This window comes from Hemicordylus capensis, chromosome 4 (assembly GCF_027244095.1).
Source record: "Hemicordylus capensis ecotype Gifberg chromosome 4, rHemCap1.1.pri, whole genome shotgun sequence".
NCBI classification, from domain to species: domain Eukaryota; kingdom Metazoa; phylum Chordata; class Lepidosauria; order Squamata; family Cordylidae; genus Hemicordylus; species Hemicordylus capensis.
Window position 1 is genome coordinate 130,784,753 of NC_069660.1, and position 18,207 is coordinate 130,802,959.

Sequence of the window (18,207 nt, forward strand, 5' to 3'; positions counted from 1 at the left end):
TGGACAAGTTGATTGGAGCGATGCGGCCTACCACCTGTCCTCTTGACCCTTGCCCAACATGACTTATACTATCTGGCAGGGCGGTTGTTGTAGATGGCCTGGTAGAGATTATAAATGCATCTCTGAGGGAAGGTAGAATGCCTCCTAGTCTTAAGGAGGCAATTATTAGACCACTTCTGAAGAAGCGTACCTTGGATCTCTCAGAGCTGAGTAACTACAGGCCTGTCTCCAAACTTCCATGGCTGGGCAAGGTAATTGAGAGGGTGGTGGCCTCCCAGCAACAGTCTTGGAGGAAACGGATTATCTGGACCCATTTCAAACTGGCTTCCGGGCTGGCTATGGGGTGGACACTGCCTTGGTCGGCCTGATGGATGATCTCCAACTGGCAATTGACAGAGGAAGTGTGACTCTGTTGGTCCTTTTGGACCTCTCGGCGGCTTTCGATACTATCGACCATAGTATCCTTCTGGAGCGTCTGAGGGGGTTGGGAGGCACTGTTTTGCAGTGGTTCCGCTCCTACCTCTTGGGCAGGTTCCAGATGGTGTCCCTTGGAGACTGTTGTTCTTCAAAATCTGAACTTTTGTATGGTGTGCCTCAGGGCTCCGTATTGTCTCCGATGTTGTTTAACATCTACATGAAACCACTGGGAGAGATCATCAGGAGGTATGGTGCAGGGTGTTATCAGTATGCTGATGACACCCAAATCTATTTCTCCATGTCAGCATCATCAGGAGAGGGCATAACCTCCCTAAATGCCTGCCTGGAGTCGGTAATGGGCTGGATAAGAGATAACAAACTGAGACTGAATCCAGATAAGACGGAGGTACTTATTGTGCGGGGTCGAAACTCAGTAGACGATTTTGATCTGCCTGTTCTGGATGGGGTCACACTTCCTCAGAAGGAACAGGTTCACAGTCTGGGGGTGCTTCTGGATCCAAGTCTCTCCCTGGTGTCCCAGGTTGAGGCAGTGGCCAGAGGTGCCTTCTATCAGCTTCGGATGATATGCCAGCTGTGTTCGTTTTTTTTAGACAGATGACTTCAAAACAGTGGTACATCTGCTGGTAACCTCCAGACTAGATTACTGTAATGTGCTCTATGTGGGGCTGCCCTTGTACGTAGTCCGGAAACTACAGTTGGTTCAGAATAGGGCAGCCAGGCTGGTCTCTGGGTCATCTAGGAGAGACCATATCACTCCTGTATTGAAGGAGTTACACTGGCTGCCGATATGTTTCCGGGCAAAATTCAAGGTGTTAATTATAACCTATAAAGCCCTAAACAGCTTGGGCCCTGGGTATTTAAGAGAACGTCTTCTTCTTTATGAACTTCACCGCCCATTGAGCTCATCTGGAGAGGTCTGTCTGCACTTGCCACCAGCTCGTCTGGTGGCTACTCAGGGATGGGGCTTCTCCGTTGCTGCCCCGAGGCTTTGGAATGCGTTCCCTAGTGAAATAATAGCCTCCCCATCTCTGAAAATTTTTAAAAAGTCTTTAAAGACGCACCTGTTCACCCAGGCTTTTAACTGATACTGTTTTGTTTTTAATATTGTTTTAGAATATTGTTTTAAAATTTTTAAATTATGGTTTTAAATTGTTATATTTTAAATTTCTTGTTTTTGTTTTTTAACTAATGTGTTAATGTTGTTTTTATCCTCTTGTAAACCTCCCAGAGACGTAAGTTTTGGGCGGTATAAAAATATGTTAAATAAACAAATAAAAGCATTAATTGCACCAAAAGAGGATGGAAGTGGGGACAATAAATCCACCCCTGCAGCTGATAGTTGTGATTGCTGCTTTTTGAGGAGGGATTCACATATGCAGCCCTGGCACCTGGATCAGTGAGAGGAGCCACACACACAGCACCTGTTTGCGTACACCCATCCTAGAGATGTGCTTGCAGAAGTCAGTATCCATGTCTGTATTTGTATTGCTCCTAGCTGGACTGCAAAGAAGCAGTCTTAAGGGAGTATACTTATAATGCTTCCTGAACTCAGTATGGTGAATGCAAATATGTGCTCTACAGCTATGCTCTGTATGGCCTCTCTTTCTCTTAGACAGCTTTGGGGACGGTTCCTATTGTATTTATGACATGTGAGAAGGTTAATTCTTTTCCCTTGAACTATTATCCCACCAAAATTGCCTGGTGTTTTGCCCCCAAAGTGGTTATTTGAGGAAATCACCACCTCAGGGGGTTAAGGTATTTCCGGTGGCCTAACGTTCATCTATTCTTCTCAGCATTTGGAAATTTTCTCCCCTTTTTGTTTGCAAGTTCAGTGGTTGTGCCTTTTAAAACCAATATTTACAGTTTTAAAATGAAATATGCTCAGTTTCTATAGGAAAATGACTAGCTGGGTGATCTCTTGCTTTTCTTAGCAGGGTGGATCCCCCGCTACAACTGGAGGGAGTGGACCTTCTGTTACAGTTGTTAGCAGTGGATCTTCTATAACAGTGAGCAACAGTGGAGCACCTAGTTCAGTTGGGAAGGGTGGATCCTCTAGTTCATTTGGTGGCAGCAGTGGATCTTCTAGTTCATTTGGTGGCAGCAGTGGATCTTCTACTTCAGCTGGTGGCAGCAGTGGATCCTCTACATCAAGCAGTGGCAGCTCTTGTGGTCAGGTAAGAATCTTTCCCTACAATATTTGCTGGAGAATAATTTAAGATCAGTAAGAACAATTTGCTAAATTCCCGTAGTTGTTTGTGAGATAAATTCCATTTGTTTTCTCAAGATGAAGTTGTTTTATAATACAAACGCTAGTGCAATTTGACATTATTTTCTTGTATCTGACCAATACCTGTTGAATCTATTCTAATTACTGCAATGTGGGGAATTCCTCAAAATTAAATTTTTCTTATTGATTTTTGCATAAAGAATCAATATGGTAGTAGTAAACTGCCTGCATAAGAAAATAATAATTTTTGTTATTATTTCCCCAGGGATATACATATGATGGCAATCCTTGTAATCAAGTAAGCTTTCTTTGTCTAAATTAAATAAAGTCTTGTTTCCAGTATGGATCTTAATAGCTGTTAATAGCTGATAATGGCCGTCTAACTCATGCATGAATTTAGACTTATCTTTGTGATTCACACTTCTGGATTCAGTACCTACATACACAAAAGGAAGCTACAGGAGAAACCCACACCAAGCAGCAGGAAGCCAGTGCCTTGCAGATAATAGATGAAGGGTGCTCTGGCAGTGCTGATCACCTACTGGAAGAGAGAATCCCAGCCATCCCCTCCCACCCTTACAAATGATGAACACTGTCAAACACCCATCAGCCATTGATGGGGAGCACACAGGGGAGCACACACAAACAAGTGCAACCCTTTGCTGAACTGGAGAATCTCTGGATCACAGCCCCTATTGTCAATCAACTTGAGTTCTGGTTTCTGCACTCAAAATTGGCAGATGGATGTTTTACTTTACAACTGTGTTAGAGTGATTATAAGAAAAATCTGGATACTCTGAGTAGAATTCAAATATATATAATTCCCTTTTTCGTGTACATCAATAGTTTTCTTGCAGAGTTTCAAACCCTGTACTGATATAGTTTCTGGGCGGGGGGGGGGGGGTGGCGGGTGGCGGTACTGGATACCTCCCAGGGCAGGGGGTATTGGCATACTCCTGGGGAAGGGAGTATTGGATTGCTGGCTTTTCCCCCTCTAGAAAACATCCTGTGGATGCTACTAAAATATACTGTTTCATTTATCCTTTGATTTTCTGATTGATTATAAAATAGTATTTTGTTATTCTTTGTTTGCTATTGTTATAGGGAAGCAACCAGGAAAATAAGCTTTTTAATATTTTACCTTTTGTCTCGTTTTATTGCTAATAAGAATACTGCATGTTTCTTAAAAGTGCTGATTTACAATAAAATAATGGTTTTTGTTCCTTGTTCCCTTTGTAGGGTGGGTCATCTCAACAAAATTATGGAAGCAACCAGGTAAAACAGATTTCTCTATAAAACTCATCCTATTGCAGTCCTCCCATTCTGAAAATGTCTGACCTTTAAAATAAAATATTACAACTTGTTTTCCTTTTAGGGTGGATCATCATCCCAGCAAACCTATGTAAGTAGCCAAGTACAGGTATTTTTCATCTTCCCATAGCTCATCCTGTTTATTAGGATGCCAGAATGCTGCATGCTTTGCCATTTGAAAAAGTCCCAAGTTATAGCCTGCAAGAAAATAATGTTTTTGTTCATTGTATCCCTTCCAGGGGGGATCATCCTCCCCATCCTCCTCCTATGGGACAAACCAGGTAGAGAGACTCTTCAATGTCTTATCTGTATTTTACTAAGATGCTAAAATACTGCATACTGTATTTACCTGACTCCAATACACTGTCCCCGCCACCCACCCACCCCAAGTTCTTTGATACTAGAAATCAGGAGGTCGTCTTAAATATAGAGTCGTGCTCCTTTCAAGTAAATTCAGGTATAATCTGTTTTTAACAAGGATATTCAAATGCTCAGCCTAACCCAGGCTAGGGCAGCCCAGGCTGCACGCGTGTAGCACCGGGAGCAAGGTTGCTCCTGGTGCTGCCTCCGCACCTAGCCCCACTTTCAAACCCGGCATTTAGCCAAGGATAAGTGAACCTGTGGATATGGAAGTGATCCGTTGTCATCATGAGAAATGGGTTACTGCGACTGCGCCAGGACCTCTTGGATGGATTAACTAGCTCCTCTTTGGAGCCCCTCCCTGCCATGCATGTGCTCCGTGCCTTCCTTTTCTCGGTAGTCGGGCGCCATTTTGTTTCAGTTTCTTTTCAGCTGCTGATGCGTTGAGACCTCTGGTTCTTTGCTCGTCAGTTTATAGAAAAGAAAATGTTACTTCAGACAGATTTTCAGTGTTTTGGACATTGGACAGTGACTTGACTATTCTTCGGCTTTTGAAATTTGGACTTGATCATTACCGTTATTTCGGACAGATTTCAGTGTATTGGACTTCGGACTGTAAGTTGGCTATTCTTAGGATCTTGGACTTGGACTTGATGGTTACCCTTCCACAGCTTTGCCATCAGAAACATCATGGCCAGTGTGGTGTAGTGGTTAGAGTGCTGGACTAGGACCCGGGAGACCCAATTTCAAATACCCATTCAGCCATGATACTAGCTGGGTGACTCTGGGTCAGTCATTTCTCTCTCAGCCTAGCCTACTTCACAGGGTTGTTGTGAAAGAGAAACTTAAGTATGTAGTACACCGCTCTGGGCTCCTTGGAGGAAGAGTGGGATATAAATGTAGTAATAATAATAATAATAATAATAATTAATGGCTGAGAGGAAAAAGGCAACATTGCTCTCAGTGTAGGGCTAAACTACCCCCAACTGATGAACATGATCTCTGTTTGCTCTGCTTGGGGGAACAACATGTTCCACTTTCTTGTAAGATTTGTAGATCCTTTTCGAAGCAAACTTTAAAGAATCGCTCGTTGTGCCTCAGAGCGGCGCTGTATGGAGATGCGCTGCATCCGCCAACGCCGGAATCAACATCGATCTTGGGATCGACACTGTCGACGGCCTCCTTTTCAGTGTCTGCCCCAGGGTCTGTGCGCGCACAGTCTCAAACCCTGCGGGATGATCTCGAAGAGATTGTCTTCAAAAAGCCCAAGTCCACCGACACTGGGCATAAGAAGTGTAAACGACATCATGTTACATCAGATAGCAATTCACCGCCTCCAAAAAACCATAAGTCAAAGTTGACTCACTTGTCGAGATCAAGAACTCCTTCGCCATTGACGGTCCAGTATTGACCACCTCTACCGTTGTCAAACCTGTCAGTGCCATCACCTGCTGTAACGCCCACTGTTCGTCTCTCCATCATCATCGACACATACGGTGACATCGACTCTTCCATCGGTTCCGACAGCAAGATCTGCATTGACATTGATGTCGACGCTAGTTTTTCCGGTGCTATCCACATCGACCGCCCACTTGTCTTCTTCAATGTCGAACTTTGATACCAAGCTTGGCACTTTTCATCATGTTCTTCCAACTTCCCCGACAGCTACTGTTGTCCCACAACCGTATAAACCATTGCCGCTTTTGCCGACAAGGACGCCTCTGAAGTCTCCGCTCTTACTCTTTGATAATGAGTGATGGTGATGATGCCCTGTTGGATCAGGGAACTACAAAATCCCTTTTGAGTGTATTGGATTCCTCTATGAATACCACTTCGGGTTCTACGTTTCAGGGGTTCCTAACCCGTGATTTGGTACCAAAGTCGATGGAGATGAAGATGTGCCTCTGAAGAGCCCTTTGATGTCTCCTTTCCAAATAGGAGCCAGGTCTTCATCTTTCACGGTGCTGACACTAATTCCACCTGCTACTGCTTCAGCCTGGAAACCAATGCCTACATTTGTTCCTCCTCCACAAACTGTGCCTCAAAAAGACCCCATCCACACATGCGGTTTTCGACATAACATCTCCCCAGCGGCGCAGCTAGATTGGGCAGAGTTCCAGTTGTGGAAGACACAGTGCATGCTTCAGGGCATGCTTCCGTGTCAACCATCGGGGTCTGTTCCGTAACAGGTATCCCCCCTTCAGCCCTTGATGTCCTTACCTCCTAAACCATCTGGAGCCCCAGGGCTTCTGAACCAATGTGTTTGAACTACGCCAGTGTCATTGGACACACCCATGGCCTCCACAGAACCATCTCCCCAACTTGCTGTCGCACCCCTTGAACCGGTCCCAGATCCACTCCCGCCCTCCTGCTCGGCAGAATCACCTACCTCTGCTGCGCCCTTAGAATCTTCTGAGGATGACTCATATGATTCCGCAGAGTCCCCTGAAATGGACATGGATTGCGACAGTGACACTCCACAAAATCCTTGTGATCCCCCTTCGGATGTTTCCCCAAAGCCCTCCACTTCTCCGAACGAAGAATGAAAATCATGCACCAAGATGATTCGACAAATGGTAGAAAAGCTGGGCCTAGAGGTCAAGCGCCTTACTACTGACCTAGAAGACCCAATTTATAAAATGATGGCAGCGGTGCAATCTACGCAACCGATTGCTCTGCCGATGCTGCCGGTTATTACTAAAGCAGCTAAAAATGTGTGGGACATGTTGCAAACATCCACTCTCACATCAAAATGTTTAGAGACCCTGTATTGCATACAGGACAAAGATAATTCGTATTTATTGAAATATCCCGTCCCGAATTCCTTAGTGATAGACTGAGCATCTTCTAAGTCCAGCCAATGTCACACTACCCCTTTGGACAAAGAGGATAGGAAACTCAGTGTCCTTGGACACCGCATCTACTCCATGGCCGGCCTTTCTATTCGCATAACGAATTATGCAGCCTGCATGGCCTGCTATAACTATTGCCTTTGGGACTTGTTCCACAAGGACCTTACCACATTGAAACCGGAGGACCTTGTTAAAAGATTTGATGAAATGTTTATTAAATCTCACCAGACAGCATTTAAGCACCTTCAAACACTTGGCAGAGACTGAGTCTAGAACAGTGACAACCGCAGTCTCTCTCAGACGCCATGCTTGGTTGAGATCTGCAACGTTGAATCCTGATATGAAAAATCATATTGAACATCTTTCATTCAATTGCAAAGGCCTTTTTAGCAAATTCATGGATTCAAAGATGGGAACGCTTAAAAAATCAAAATTTACAGATAAGAGCTTTTCTACTGTAGCCATCTCATCCCAGGCTCCTCCCGTTATAGGTCCTACAACCATCAACGTTCCGGTTTCAAATACCAAGACCAGAAGGATTATAGGAGCCTTTTAAACCTTATCATTAAAAGGGCTATGCCCAACGAAATAAAAACCAAGGCCCTCGTACTGGCAAGGACAGTACCAAACAGTCTCTTTGATCTTGGAGACTGTCCACCACTTGCACCATCATTGCTGGCTGAAGCCTTAAACACCAGTGCACTGACTGTCTATGGCATGCCTTTGATACCAACTTGTTTGCCACCCAACATCGTTAGACTGGCCAGTCATGCCTTGACATGTCACCAGATAACGTCCAACCAGTGGGTCTTATGAATTATCAACACTGGCTATGCCATTGAGTCATAACTTTGCCACATTTCAAGAGCATCAAGACTACTCCTCCGACCCTGGCCTTGTGGCAAGAAGTGCATGCCTTGTTGGGAAAAGGTGCTGTAGTACTGGTGCAGTGGTCAGACCAACTGAAAGGTTTTTACTCACACTATTTCCTCATCCCCAAGAAGAACGGAGGACTCAGAGCTATTATGGATTTCCGCAACCTGAATCAATATGTGGATACACGAAAGTTCCGTATGACAACATTGCAGAGAATTCTTCCGCTCCTAGCCAAGGAGGAGTAGCTTGCCACATTAGATCTCAAGGACATGTATTTTCATATTGAGATTCAGAACAACCATTGCAAGTTCTTGAGCTTTGCAATAGGAAATTCAGCGTTCTAATACAGAGTTCTGCCCTTCGTTATCAACAGCGCCGAGAGTCTTCACCAAGTGTATGTCAGTGATCATCGCCTATTTACGAACACAAGAGGTCACTGTTTTTCCGTACTTAGACGATTGACTCTTGGGTACACCGTGACAGGTCAGAATTGGAATCTCAGATCCAATTCACTCTACGCCTACTGATGGACTAGGGTCTTCATGTCAATTGGGCCAAGTCCAAAGTGCAACTGGCCACATCAGTAAACTTCATAGGGGCTGTGTTGGATACTCAAACAAAATGGGCCTATTTACCTCTCATCAGGTACCATCAAATCTGTGCCCTTGTATGACGCTTCGAATATCACCCCCATCAATGAGCCAATCAGATCCAGAGACTGCTGGGGTTAATGGCCTCATGCAAATCCATGGTTCTCCACACTCGATTGCGAATGCGCCCTCTTCAGCTGTGGTATCTGCACTCGTTCTGCCTGAATGTTGACAGCCAAGGGATGCTGCTGGACATCCCCTCACAAATTTTACAATCTCTGATGTGGTGGACAAAGAGAGAGAACCTTCTGAGCAGGGTTGCCTTCGATTCCCTTACTCCGACACTGTGTGTCACAACGGACGTATCCCTCTTGGGTTAAGGAGCTCATTGTGGGACCCATCAAGTACAAGGTCTGTGGACAGTACAACAACGATGTATGCTAATCAATTTCTTGGAATTGATGGCAGCTTACCTGGTGCTCAAGTCTTTTGCTCCCTTGAATCAAGACACAATTGTGCAGTTACTAATGGACAATACTATGGCGATCACCTATGTAAACCAACAAGGTGGTAGGGATGTGCAAACCAGCTCGACGTTGAGCCACTTTGACTTCGAGCTGGTTCGGTTCGATGGTCCAGAGTTGAACTGAATCACCCCCTGTTCAGTCCAGCCCCGGACTGAAAAAAAGAAAGAAAATTTTACCTTATCCCCCTTGGGGGAGTTGCTGGAGGAGGTGGGGTGGGTCCACAGAGGTTCCCCCTCCCCCTGCCGACCTTCCTTGTGTCCCCCGGCTGCCACTCTTCAGCCAGTTCTCAGCCTTCTCCCAGCATCCATTTTGGAGGCCGTGTGCCTGCGCAATTGCAGAGGCCAATCATGCAGGTGCATGGCCTCCAAAATGGCCACTGGGATGCTGGAAGAAGGCCGGAAACCGGCTAAAGAGCGGCCAAACCAGCAATAAGGGGACATAAGGAAGGCTGGTGGGGGGAGGGGAACCTCTGCGGAACTCCCCGCCTCTGCTTCCAGCAACTCCCCCGAGGGGGATAAGGTTAAAAAAATGTTCACAAATCCCTCCCTGACTGAACTGGGGGGGGGGGGTGCCGGACCAAACTGGCTCAGTTGGGTTCAAGTCCGGTCTGGACTCGAACCAAACCGGGCCAGCCGGTTCCATGCACACCCCAACAAGGCGGCACAGTATTGCGCTCACTCTGTGCTCTAAGCACCAGCTGTGGACTTGGTGCATATCCAAGAATGTCTTCCTAGTTGCTCTCCACATCAAGGGACTGGAGAATGTCTTGGCGGACGACCTCCGCAGGAAAACCAACAACATCACTAGTTGATGTTTTGAAAACCAACAACATCACGAATTGGAGCTGAAACAGTCATTCCACCTGATCAACAGAGTAGTGGGCAAACTGATACAGGACAATGCACGAGCTATCTTGGTGGTACCATGGTAGCCTCGCCAACCATGGTTTGCATCACTACTCAGACTGACGGGGAGCTACAATTGCCACCTCCCTTTGGACCCCAATCTATTGTCAAGAGACTGGGCGGGGGGATATTACATCCATCTCTATGGACCTTACAACTCATGGCATGGAAGGTCAGCTATTGAAAAATATCTTTCTGAACTCTCGTAGAGCCTCCACCAGGAGAAGTTACGTGAGTAATGGAAGCGCTTCGCTATTTATGCGAAATAACATGGTTTCCACCCGTTCAGAGCCTCTGCTGCTCAGGTCTTGTTATATTTAACTAGACCAAAAGAAGCGGGCCTAGCTAATGTGTCCCTACGGATCCACCTGGCCGCTATTTCGTCAAAACATAATGACTGGCAAGGTCATTCTGTCTTCTCACACCCAATGTGCAAGAAGTTCTTGTGGGGCATTAATAATCTTTACCCCACAATAAGACACCCAACTGAACAATGGAGCCTATCCCTAGTTTTGGCCTCCCTGATGGAAGCTCCCTTTGAGCCGCTTTCTGAAGCAAGCCTACATTACTTGATGCTCAAGACCATCTTCCTAATTGCTATCACTACTGCCCAGTGTGTAAACGAGTTAACTGCCTTAAGTGCGGATGTGCTGTATACACAATTCTATCCTAATAAAGTAGTTATGTGTACTGACCCAGCCTTCTTACCAAAGGTGGTAACAGACTTCCATTTGAATCAGAACATCGTTCTTCCCTCCTCTTTTCAAGAGCTGGACTCATCATTAGAGAAAGCACTGCACTCTCTAGATGTAAGAAGATGCCTTGTGTATTGTCTAAAGGGGACAGAACATATTAGACGAACCAAAATGGTCTTCGTCTTATTCAAAAGGAAGAATAAGGGCCTGTCTGTATCTAGATAGAGCCTCTCACACTGGTTAGTAGAACTCATTTTCTTAATGTACAAGTTACAGAATCAACAACCTCCCAAGCTGATAAAGACACACTCCATGAGAGTGTATGCTACTTCCGCTGCGTGTTTATCTGCTCTTCGCTTTAAGGACGTATGTGCGACTGCCACATGGGCTACACACTTACCTTTCATTAAGCACTATGCCGTGGACTTATGTATGGTGGCGGAGGCCAACTTTGGAAGAGAGGTACTCAAGAGGATCCTCCAATAGTGGGTGAAATGGCTGCACCCTCCACCATGGAGATAAAGCCGGCTAATCACCCATTTCTCATGATGACAACAGATCACTTCCAGATAGACAGGTTGCTTACCTGTAACTTATGATCTGGAGGTGAGCCATTATCAGTCATGAGACCCGCCTATAGCTCCCCGCTGCAGCATTTTGAGAACAAGATTGACTTACCTATTTGGTCAATGAATCCCACGAAGTGTGGGTCATCTATCATCAGACATATCTTCAAGAAACTGAGACAAAATGGTGCCCAACTGCTGAGAAAAGGAAGGCATGGAGCACATGCATGGCAGGGAGGGACGCCAAAGAGGAGCTACTTAATCCATTCAAGAGGTCCCTGCGCAGGCGGAGTAACCCATTTCTCATGACTGACAACAGATCACCTCCAGATCATAAGTTACAGGTAAGCAACTTGTCTTTCTTACTTAACATACACAAAAGGATGCTGCAGGAGAAACCTACATCAAGTACTGGGGATTGGGGAATCATGCCTTGCAGATAACAGATGAAGGGTGTTCTGGCAGTGCTGATCACATACTGGAAGAAAGAATTCCAGCCAGACCCTCTCACCCTTACAAGTGATTAACACTGTCAGTCACCCATCAGCCATTTGGCAGGGTAGCACACAGGGGAGCACGCACAAGCAACCCTTTGCTAAACTGGAGAATCCCTGGATCACAGCCCCTCTTGTCAATCAACTTGAGTTCTGATTTCTGCACTCAAAATCTAAAATTCCACTTATGATAACTAATATATATCAGTTCCTAGGAATTGCTTGCTTGGAATTCTTTTTCAAAAACAGCTCATTGAGGCATTGCCTAAATTGTCCTTTTACTTTCAGTGGGACTACTTTGAGTAATTTCCCTCATCACGTCTGCCAATGCTTGTAACAGAGGACAATAAAAAGATAAATGTGGGGATATTAGCCACAGATTACCATTCTGTACAGTGGTTGATGAACAGAAAGGCTGACACTTCTGTTCCTCTTAATTTCCTTCATAAATATTACTTGTTTGTAGAGAATTCCCCTCTACCAACCTTTCTTCCACAACTTCTTGAAAATCTGTTTATGAAGGGCCACGTGCTTGCAGTAGGATGTTTTACTTTACAACTGTGTTAGAGTGATTATAAGAAGAATCTGGATACTCTGAGTAGAATTCAAATATATATAATTTCCTTTTTCATGTACATCAATAGTTTTCTTACAGAGTTACAAACCCTGTACTGATATAGTTTCTGGGCTGGGGGTATAGGATACCTCCTAGGGCGGGGGGTATTGGATTGCTGGCTTTGCCCCCTCTAGAAAACGTCCTGTGGATTCTACTATAATATACTGTTTCATTTATCCTTTGAAGTTCTGGCTGATTATAAAATAGTATTTTGTTATTCTTTGTTTGCTATTGTTATAGGGAAACAAGCAGGAAAATAAGATTTTTAATATTCTACTTTTTGTCTCATTTTATTGCTAATAAGAATACTGCATACTTCTTAAAAGTGCTGATTTATAATAAAATAATGTTTTTTGTTCCTTGTTCCCTTTGTAGGGTGGGTCATCTCAACAAAATTATGGAAGCAACCAGGTAAAACAGGTTTTTCTATAAAACTCATCCTATTGCAGTCCTCCCATTCTGAAAATTTCTGACCTTTAAAATAAAATATAACTTGTTTTCCTTTTAGGGTGGATCATCATCCCAGCAAACCTATGTAAGTAGCCAAGTATGGGTATTTTTCATCTTCCCATAGCTCATCCTGTTACCATTTGAAGACGTCTCAAGGTATAGCCTGCAAGAAAATAATGTTTTTGATCATTGTATCCCTTCCAGGGGGGGATCATCCTCCCCATCCTCCTCCTATGGGACAAGCCAAGTAGATAGACCTTTCAATGTCTTGTCTCTATTTTACTAAGATGCTAAAATACTGCATACTGTATTTACCTGACTCCAAGACAGTGCCCCCCCCAAGTTTTTTGATACTAGAAATCAGGAAGTCATCTTAAATATAGAGTCGTGCTCCTTTCAAGTAAATGCAGGTATAATCTGTGTTCAACAAGGATATTCAAATGCGCTAGAAAACGTCCTGTTGATTCTACTAAAATATACTGCTTCATTTATACTTTGAGGTTCTGATTGATTATACTGTAAAATAGTATTTTGTTATTCACTGTTTGCTATTGTTATAGGGAAGCAACCTGGAAAAATCAGCTTTTTAATATTCTACATTTGTCTCATTTTATTGCTAATAAGAATACTGCATGCTTCTTAAAAGTGCTGATTTACAATAAAATAATGGCTTTTGTTTCTTGTTCCCTTTGTAGGGTGGGTCATCTCAACAAACTTATGGAAGCAACCAGGTAAAATAGATTTCTTTATAAAACTCATCCTATTACAATCCTCCCATTCTGAAAACTTCTGACCTTTAAAATAAAATATTATAACTTTCCATCCTTTCTATCCTTTCAGGGTGGATCATCGTCCCAGCAAACCTATGGAAGTAGCCAAGTACGGGTATTTTTCATCTTCCCATAGCTCATCCTTTTTATTAGAATGCCAAAATGCTTTGCCATTTGAAAAAGTCCCAAGTTATAGCCTGCAAGAAAATAATGTTTTTGTTGATTGTATCCCTTCCAGGGGGGCTCATCATCCCAGCAAACCTATGGGACAAGCCAGGTAGAGAGACTTTTCAATGTCTTGTCTCTGTTTTACTAAGATGCTAAAATGCTGCATATTGTATTTACCTGACTCCAAGACATTGTTCCCCCCCGCAAGTTTTTTGATACTAGAAATCAGGAGGTCATCTTAAATATAGAGTCATACTCCTTTCAAGTAAATGCAGGTATAATCTGTGTTTAACAAGGGTATTCAAATGTGCAGCCTAACCCAGGCTAGGGCAGCCCAGCCTGGGTTTGGCTGCACGTGTGAAGCACCAGGATCCAGTGATATGCACGGAACCGGGGAGGCATGGCCCAGCGCCAGCAGAGGTCTCCCTTTAACGGTGGGGGGGATTGCACTTATCCCTCCCACCGCTTCCCCCCCCCCGCCGACGCTCTGTTTTTTTCAATATGTTTTTGGGGCAGCAGCATTCCTCCCTGCCGCCGCTGCCCCTGTTTTTGCCCGGAAATACCGGAAGTAGCGATTGTGCGTGTGCCCGCCGCACAGTGCATGTGCACGTCATGCATGTAACGTGCGACATGCATGACTGGTGCACACTTGGTGGTAGGCACACGCGTGGTCGCTACTTACGGTATTTCCGGGCAACAATGGGGCCAGGGGCGGCAGGGAGGAATGCTGCCGCCCCAAAAACATTTTGAAAAAATGGAGCGCTGGGAGGGGGAAAGCAATGGGAGGGATAAGTGCAAACCCCCCCCCCCATCCTTAAAGGGAGACCCCACCCAGCGCTGGACCGGGCCACGTTCTAACCGGTTCAGAGGCGTCTATAATGGCCCCTGGTCCGGTTCGTGCACATCCCTACCGGGAGCAAGGTTGCTCCTGGCACTGCCTCCGCACCAAGCCCCACTTTCAAACCCGTCATTTAGCCAAGGTTAAGTGAACCTGTGGTTCTTACTTAACATACACAAAAAGATGCTACAGGAGAAACCTACATCAAGTACTGGAGACTCGTACCTTGCAGATAATAGATGTAGGGTGTTCTGGCAGTGCTGATCACCTGTGTGAAGAGAGAATTCCAGCCCGCCCCACCCCTTCAATCCCTTCAGCATTGAGAGTTACCTATAAGCAAGTATGTTAAACAGAACACTAAATTGACACAGGCATTTCATTTGTGTCAAAAAAAAATGGCACAGTTCGAAAAAATGAATTCATACTTTGAAATGAAGTGCTTTATACGTTGGCCTAAGCATTTAAGTGAACCTGTGGTCCTCTTAACCTGAGCTGGGGATCATCTGGGAGATCATCACTGGGTTCAACCGTTTTCCATTGGCCCACTGCCATTACCGGCAGTGAGCCGGGCGGGGAACAGCAGCCACGCTCGTGCCTGGGGCTCCCTAGGATGCAGGGGTCAGAAGTCCTCCTGTTTTCAGGGTCTCCCTCTGCCGCACCACTGCTCGTGTGGGTGCATGGTTTGGCAGAGGGGAGGGCAGCAGCTGCTCGTTTGCCAGGGACGACCGGTGAGCTTCTGCCTTCCACACAACCTTCCTGTCTTTCCCGGCAAGGTCATGTGCATGGCCTCAACAACTACTTTTAAATGGGGTTGTCTTAAATTCAGAGTTGTCTTTGATTCGGATAAATATGGTAGTTTGCCATTTGAAAAGATCTCCATTTACAAGAAGAAAATGTTTTTGTTTTTGTTTCTTGTTACCTTTCCTGGATGGATCATCAACCCAGCAAACTTATGGAACAAGCCAGGTAGAGATTCTTTTCATTCTCCTGTATCTTACCCTATTTTACTAGAATCCTAAAATACTGTAGAGCACATTACAGTAGTCAAGCCTTGATGTTACCAGCATATGTACCTCTGTTTTAAGGTCATTTACCTCCAGAAATGGACTTAGCTGTTGTATCAGCTGAAACTCATAAAAAGCACTCCTGGCCACAGCCTCAACCTGAGAAACCAGGGAGTGCTTTGGGTCCAGGAGTATTCCCAAGCTACGTACCTGATATTTCAGGGGAGTGTAACCCCATCCAGGCAGATCTAAACCATCTCTTAGGTCCCGACACCACCCCCCACCCCCACAGTCAGTACCTCCATCTTATTTGGATTCAACCTCAGTTGGTTATCACTCGTCCAGCCCATTACTGCCTCTAGGCAGGCATTTAGGGAAGATATGCCATTTCCTGATGAGGTCAACGTGGAGAAGTAGATCTAGGTGTCATCTGCATATTGATAACACCCTGCACCAAACCTCCTGATCATCTCTCCCAGTGGTTTCATATAGATATTAAATAGCATTGGAGACAGTATGGAGCCTTGTGGAACTCCACACTTTAGTTCTCGCTTTGCAGAACAACAGTCTTCAAGTGACACCATCTGGAATCTACCAGAGAGGTAGGAGTGAAACCACTGTAAAACAATGCCATCCAATCCCACCTCCCTCAGGTGGTCCAGAAGGATACTATGGTTGATGGTATCAAAAGCCTTAGAGAGATCCAAAAGGATCAGCAGAGTCACACTCGATAGCCAGGTGAAGATCATCCATCAGGGTGACCAAGGCAGTCTCAACCCCATAGCCCACACAAAAGCCAGTTTGAGATGGGTCTAGATAATCCACATCATCCAAAACTGCCTGGAGCTGAGAGGCCACTACTCGCTCAATCACCTTATCTGACCATGGAAGGTTAGAAGCAGGTCTGTAATTAGCTAACTCCAAGGGATCCAATACAGCTTTCTTCAAAAGTGGTCTAATAATGGCCTCCTTAAGACAAGGAGGCATCTTGCCCTCTCTCAGAGAAGCATTTATAGATCTAACGATCAGTGAGACCCGGTTTGTGCAGCTAAGCGGGGAGAGCGGGCTAAGCCCACTTTCCCCGCACACAAGCAGGGCGGGAGCCCTGGGTGGCCAGATCAGCTGCCCACACAATTGCCGGCTCTGTGACGGGGCCGGGAGGGGAGCGGGGACCGATCGGCCCCTGGAAGCTTCAGCATGCCCTGCGCGAGTGCACAGGGCATGCTGGTGAGACTCCTCAGAGCCGGGAGGCAGCTTTTTGCCTCCCCTCTGGGGGTCTGTTCGTGAGTAGCCACGGTGCGGAGCCGTACCATGGCTACTCACGATTAAAAAAAACCGGATTTGCAGAGTGCTCGCTCTGCAAACCTGGTTTTAGGGGAGGAGTACTTATGTGGGTTAACCGGTGGCTCCCACGATCAGCCAAAATCGGGCTAGGCTCCCCTAGCCCAATTTTGGCTGATCGTGGGAATAGACTCAATATATTTACCAGACCCTCTCTGATAATATAATTATCAGACAAGATAAGCCAAGTTGGGCAAGGGTCAAGAGAACAGGTTGTATGGCGCACAGTCCAAAGCAGCTTGTCCACTTCCTCAGGAGTCACAAACTGAAAATAATCCAATCTAATCCCATAAAATGAACTGCTGGACACCTCCATAGTAGACTCTGAAGTAGCTGTGGAATCCAGCTCGGCCTGAATATGAGAGATTTTATCTGCAAAAAGTTGTTGAAGATGTCACAGCGAGTTACTGATGGTTCCAAGTTTAAATTCAAGGGGGAGGGGAGGTTCTACCTTAACCAGATGGTGATCCATCCATAAAAATGGGGAGATGACAGGAGTCCCCACCCACGGAACACCACCCTGATCAGAGCAAAAGATAAAATCGTGTGTGTGACCAGAATCATGTGTCAGTCCAGAGACCAATGAAGTAACCAATGCAAATGCAACCCTTTGCTGAAATGGAGAATCCCTGGATCACAGCCCCTACTGTCAGTCAACTTGGGTACTGATTTCTGCACTCAGAATCTAAAATTCTACTTATGATAACTAATATATATCAGTTCCTAGGAATTGCTTGCTTGGAATTCTTTTTCAAAAACAGCTCATTGAGGCATTGCCTAAATTGTCCTTTTACTTTCAGTGGGACTACTTTGAGTAATTTCCCTCATCACGTCTGCCAATGCTTGTAACAGAGGACAATAAAAAGATAAATGTGGAGATATTACCCACAGATTCCATTCTATACAGTGGTTGATGAACAGAAAGGCTGACACTTCTGTTCCTCTTAATTTCCTTCATAAATATTACTTGTTTGTAGAGAATTCCCCTCTACCAACCTTTCTTCCACAACTTCTTGAAAAATCTGTTTATGAAGGGCTACGTGCTTGCAGTAGGATGTTTTACTTTACAACTGTGTTAGAGTGATTATAAGAAGAATCTGGATACTCTGAGTAGAATTCAAATATATATAATTTCCTTTTTCATGTACATCAATAGTTTTCTTACAGAGTTTCAAACCC

General features: G+C 45.1%; 1 protein-coding gene across 1 annotated transcript in view; it reads left to right on the forward strand.

Moving 5' to 3' along the window:
• LOC128322513 (hornerin-like) overlaps positions 1–18,207 on the forward strand; it is a 138,541-nt gene that overhangs the window by 23,835 nt on the left and 96,499 nt on the right. Inside the window, exons 17-27 of the mRNA XM_053243883.1 lie at positions 2,370–2,612; positions 2,931–2,963; positions 3,905–3,940; positions 4,041–4,067; positions 4,216–4,257; positions 12,833–12,868; positions 12,966–12,992; positions 13,603–13,638; positions 13,748–13,786; positions 13,916–13,954; positions 15,629–15,649. Of these exons, the coding sequence (XP_053099858.1) occupies positions 2,370–2,612; positions 2,931–2,963; positions 3,905–3,940; positions 4,041–4,067; positions 4,216–4,257; positions 12,833–12,868; positions 12,966–12,992; positions 13,603–13,638; positions 13,748–13,786; positions 13,916–13,954; positions 15,629–15,649 (579 nt within the window). The remainder of the gene's footprint in view (positions 1–2,369; positions 2,613–2,930; positions 2,964–3,904; positions 3,941–4,040; positions 4,068–4,215; positions 4,258–12,832; positions 12,869–12,965; positions 12,993–13,602; positions 13,639–13,747; positions 13,787–13,915; positions 13,955–15,628; positions 15,650–18,207) is intronic.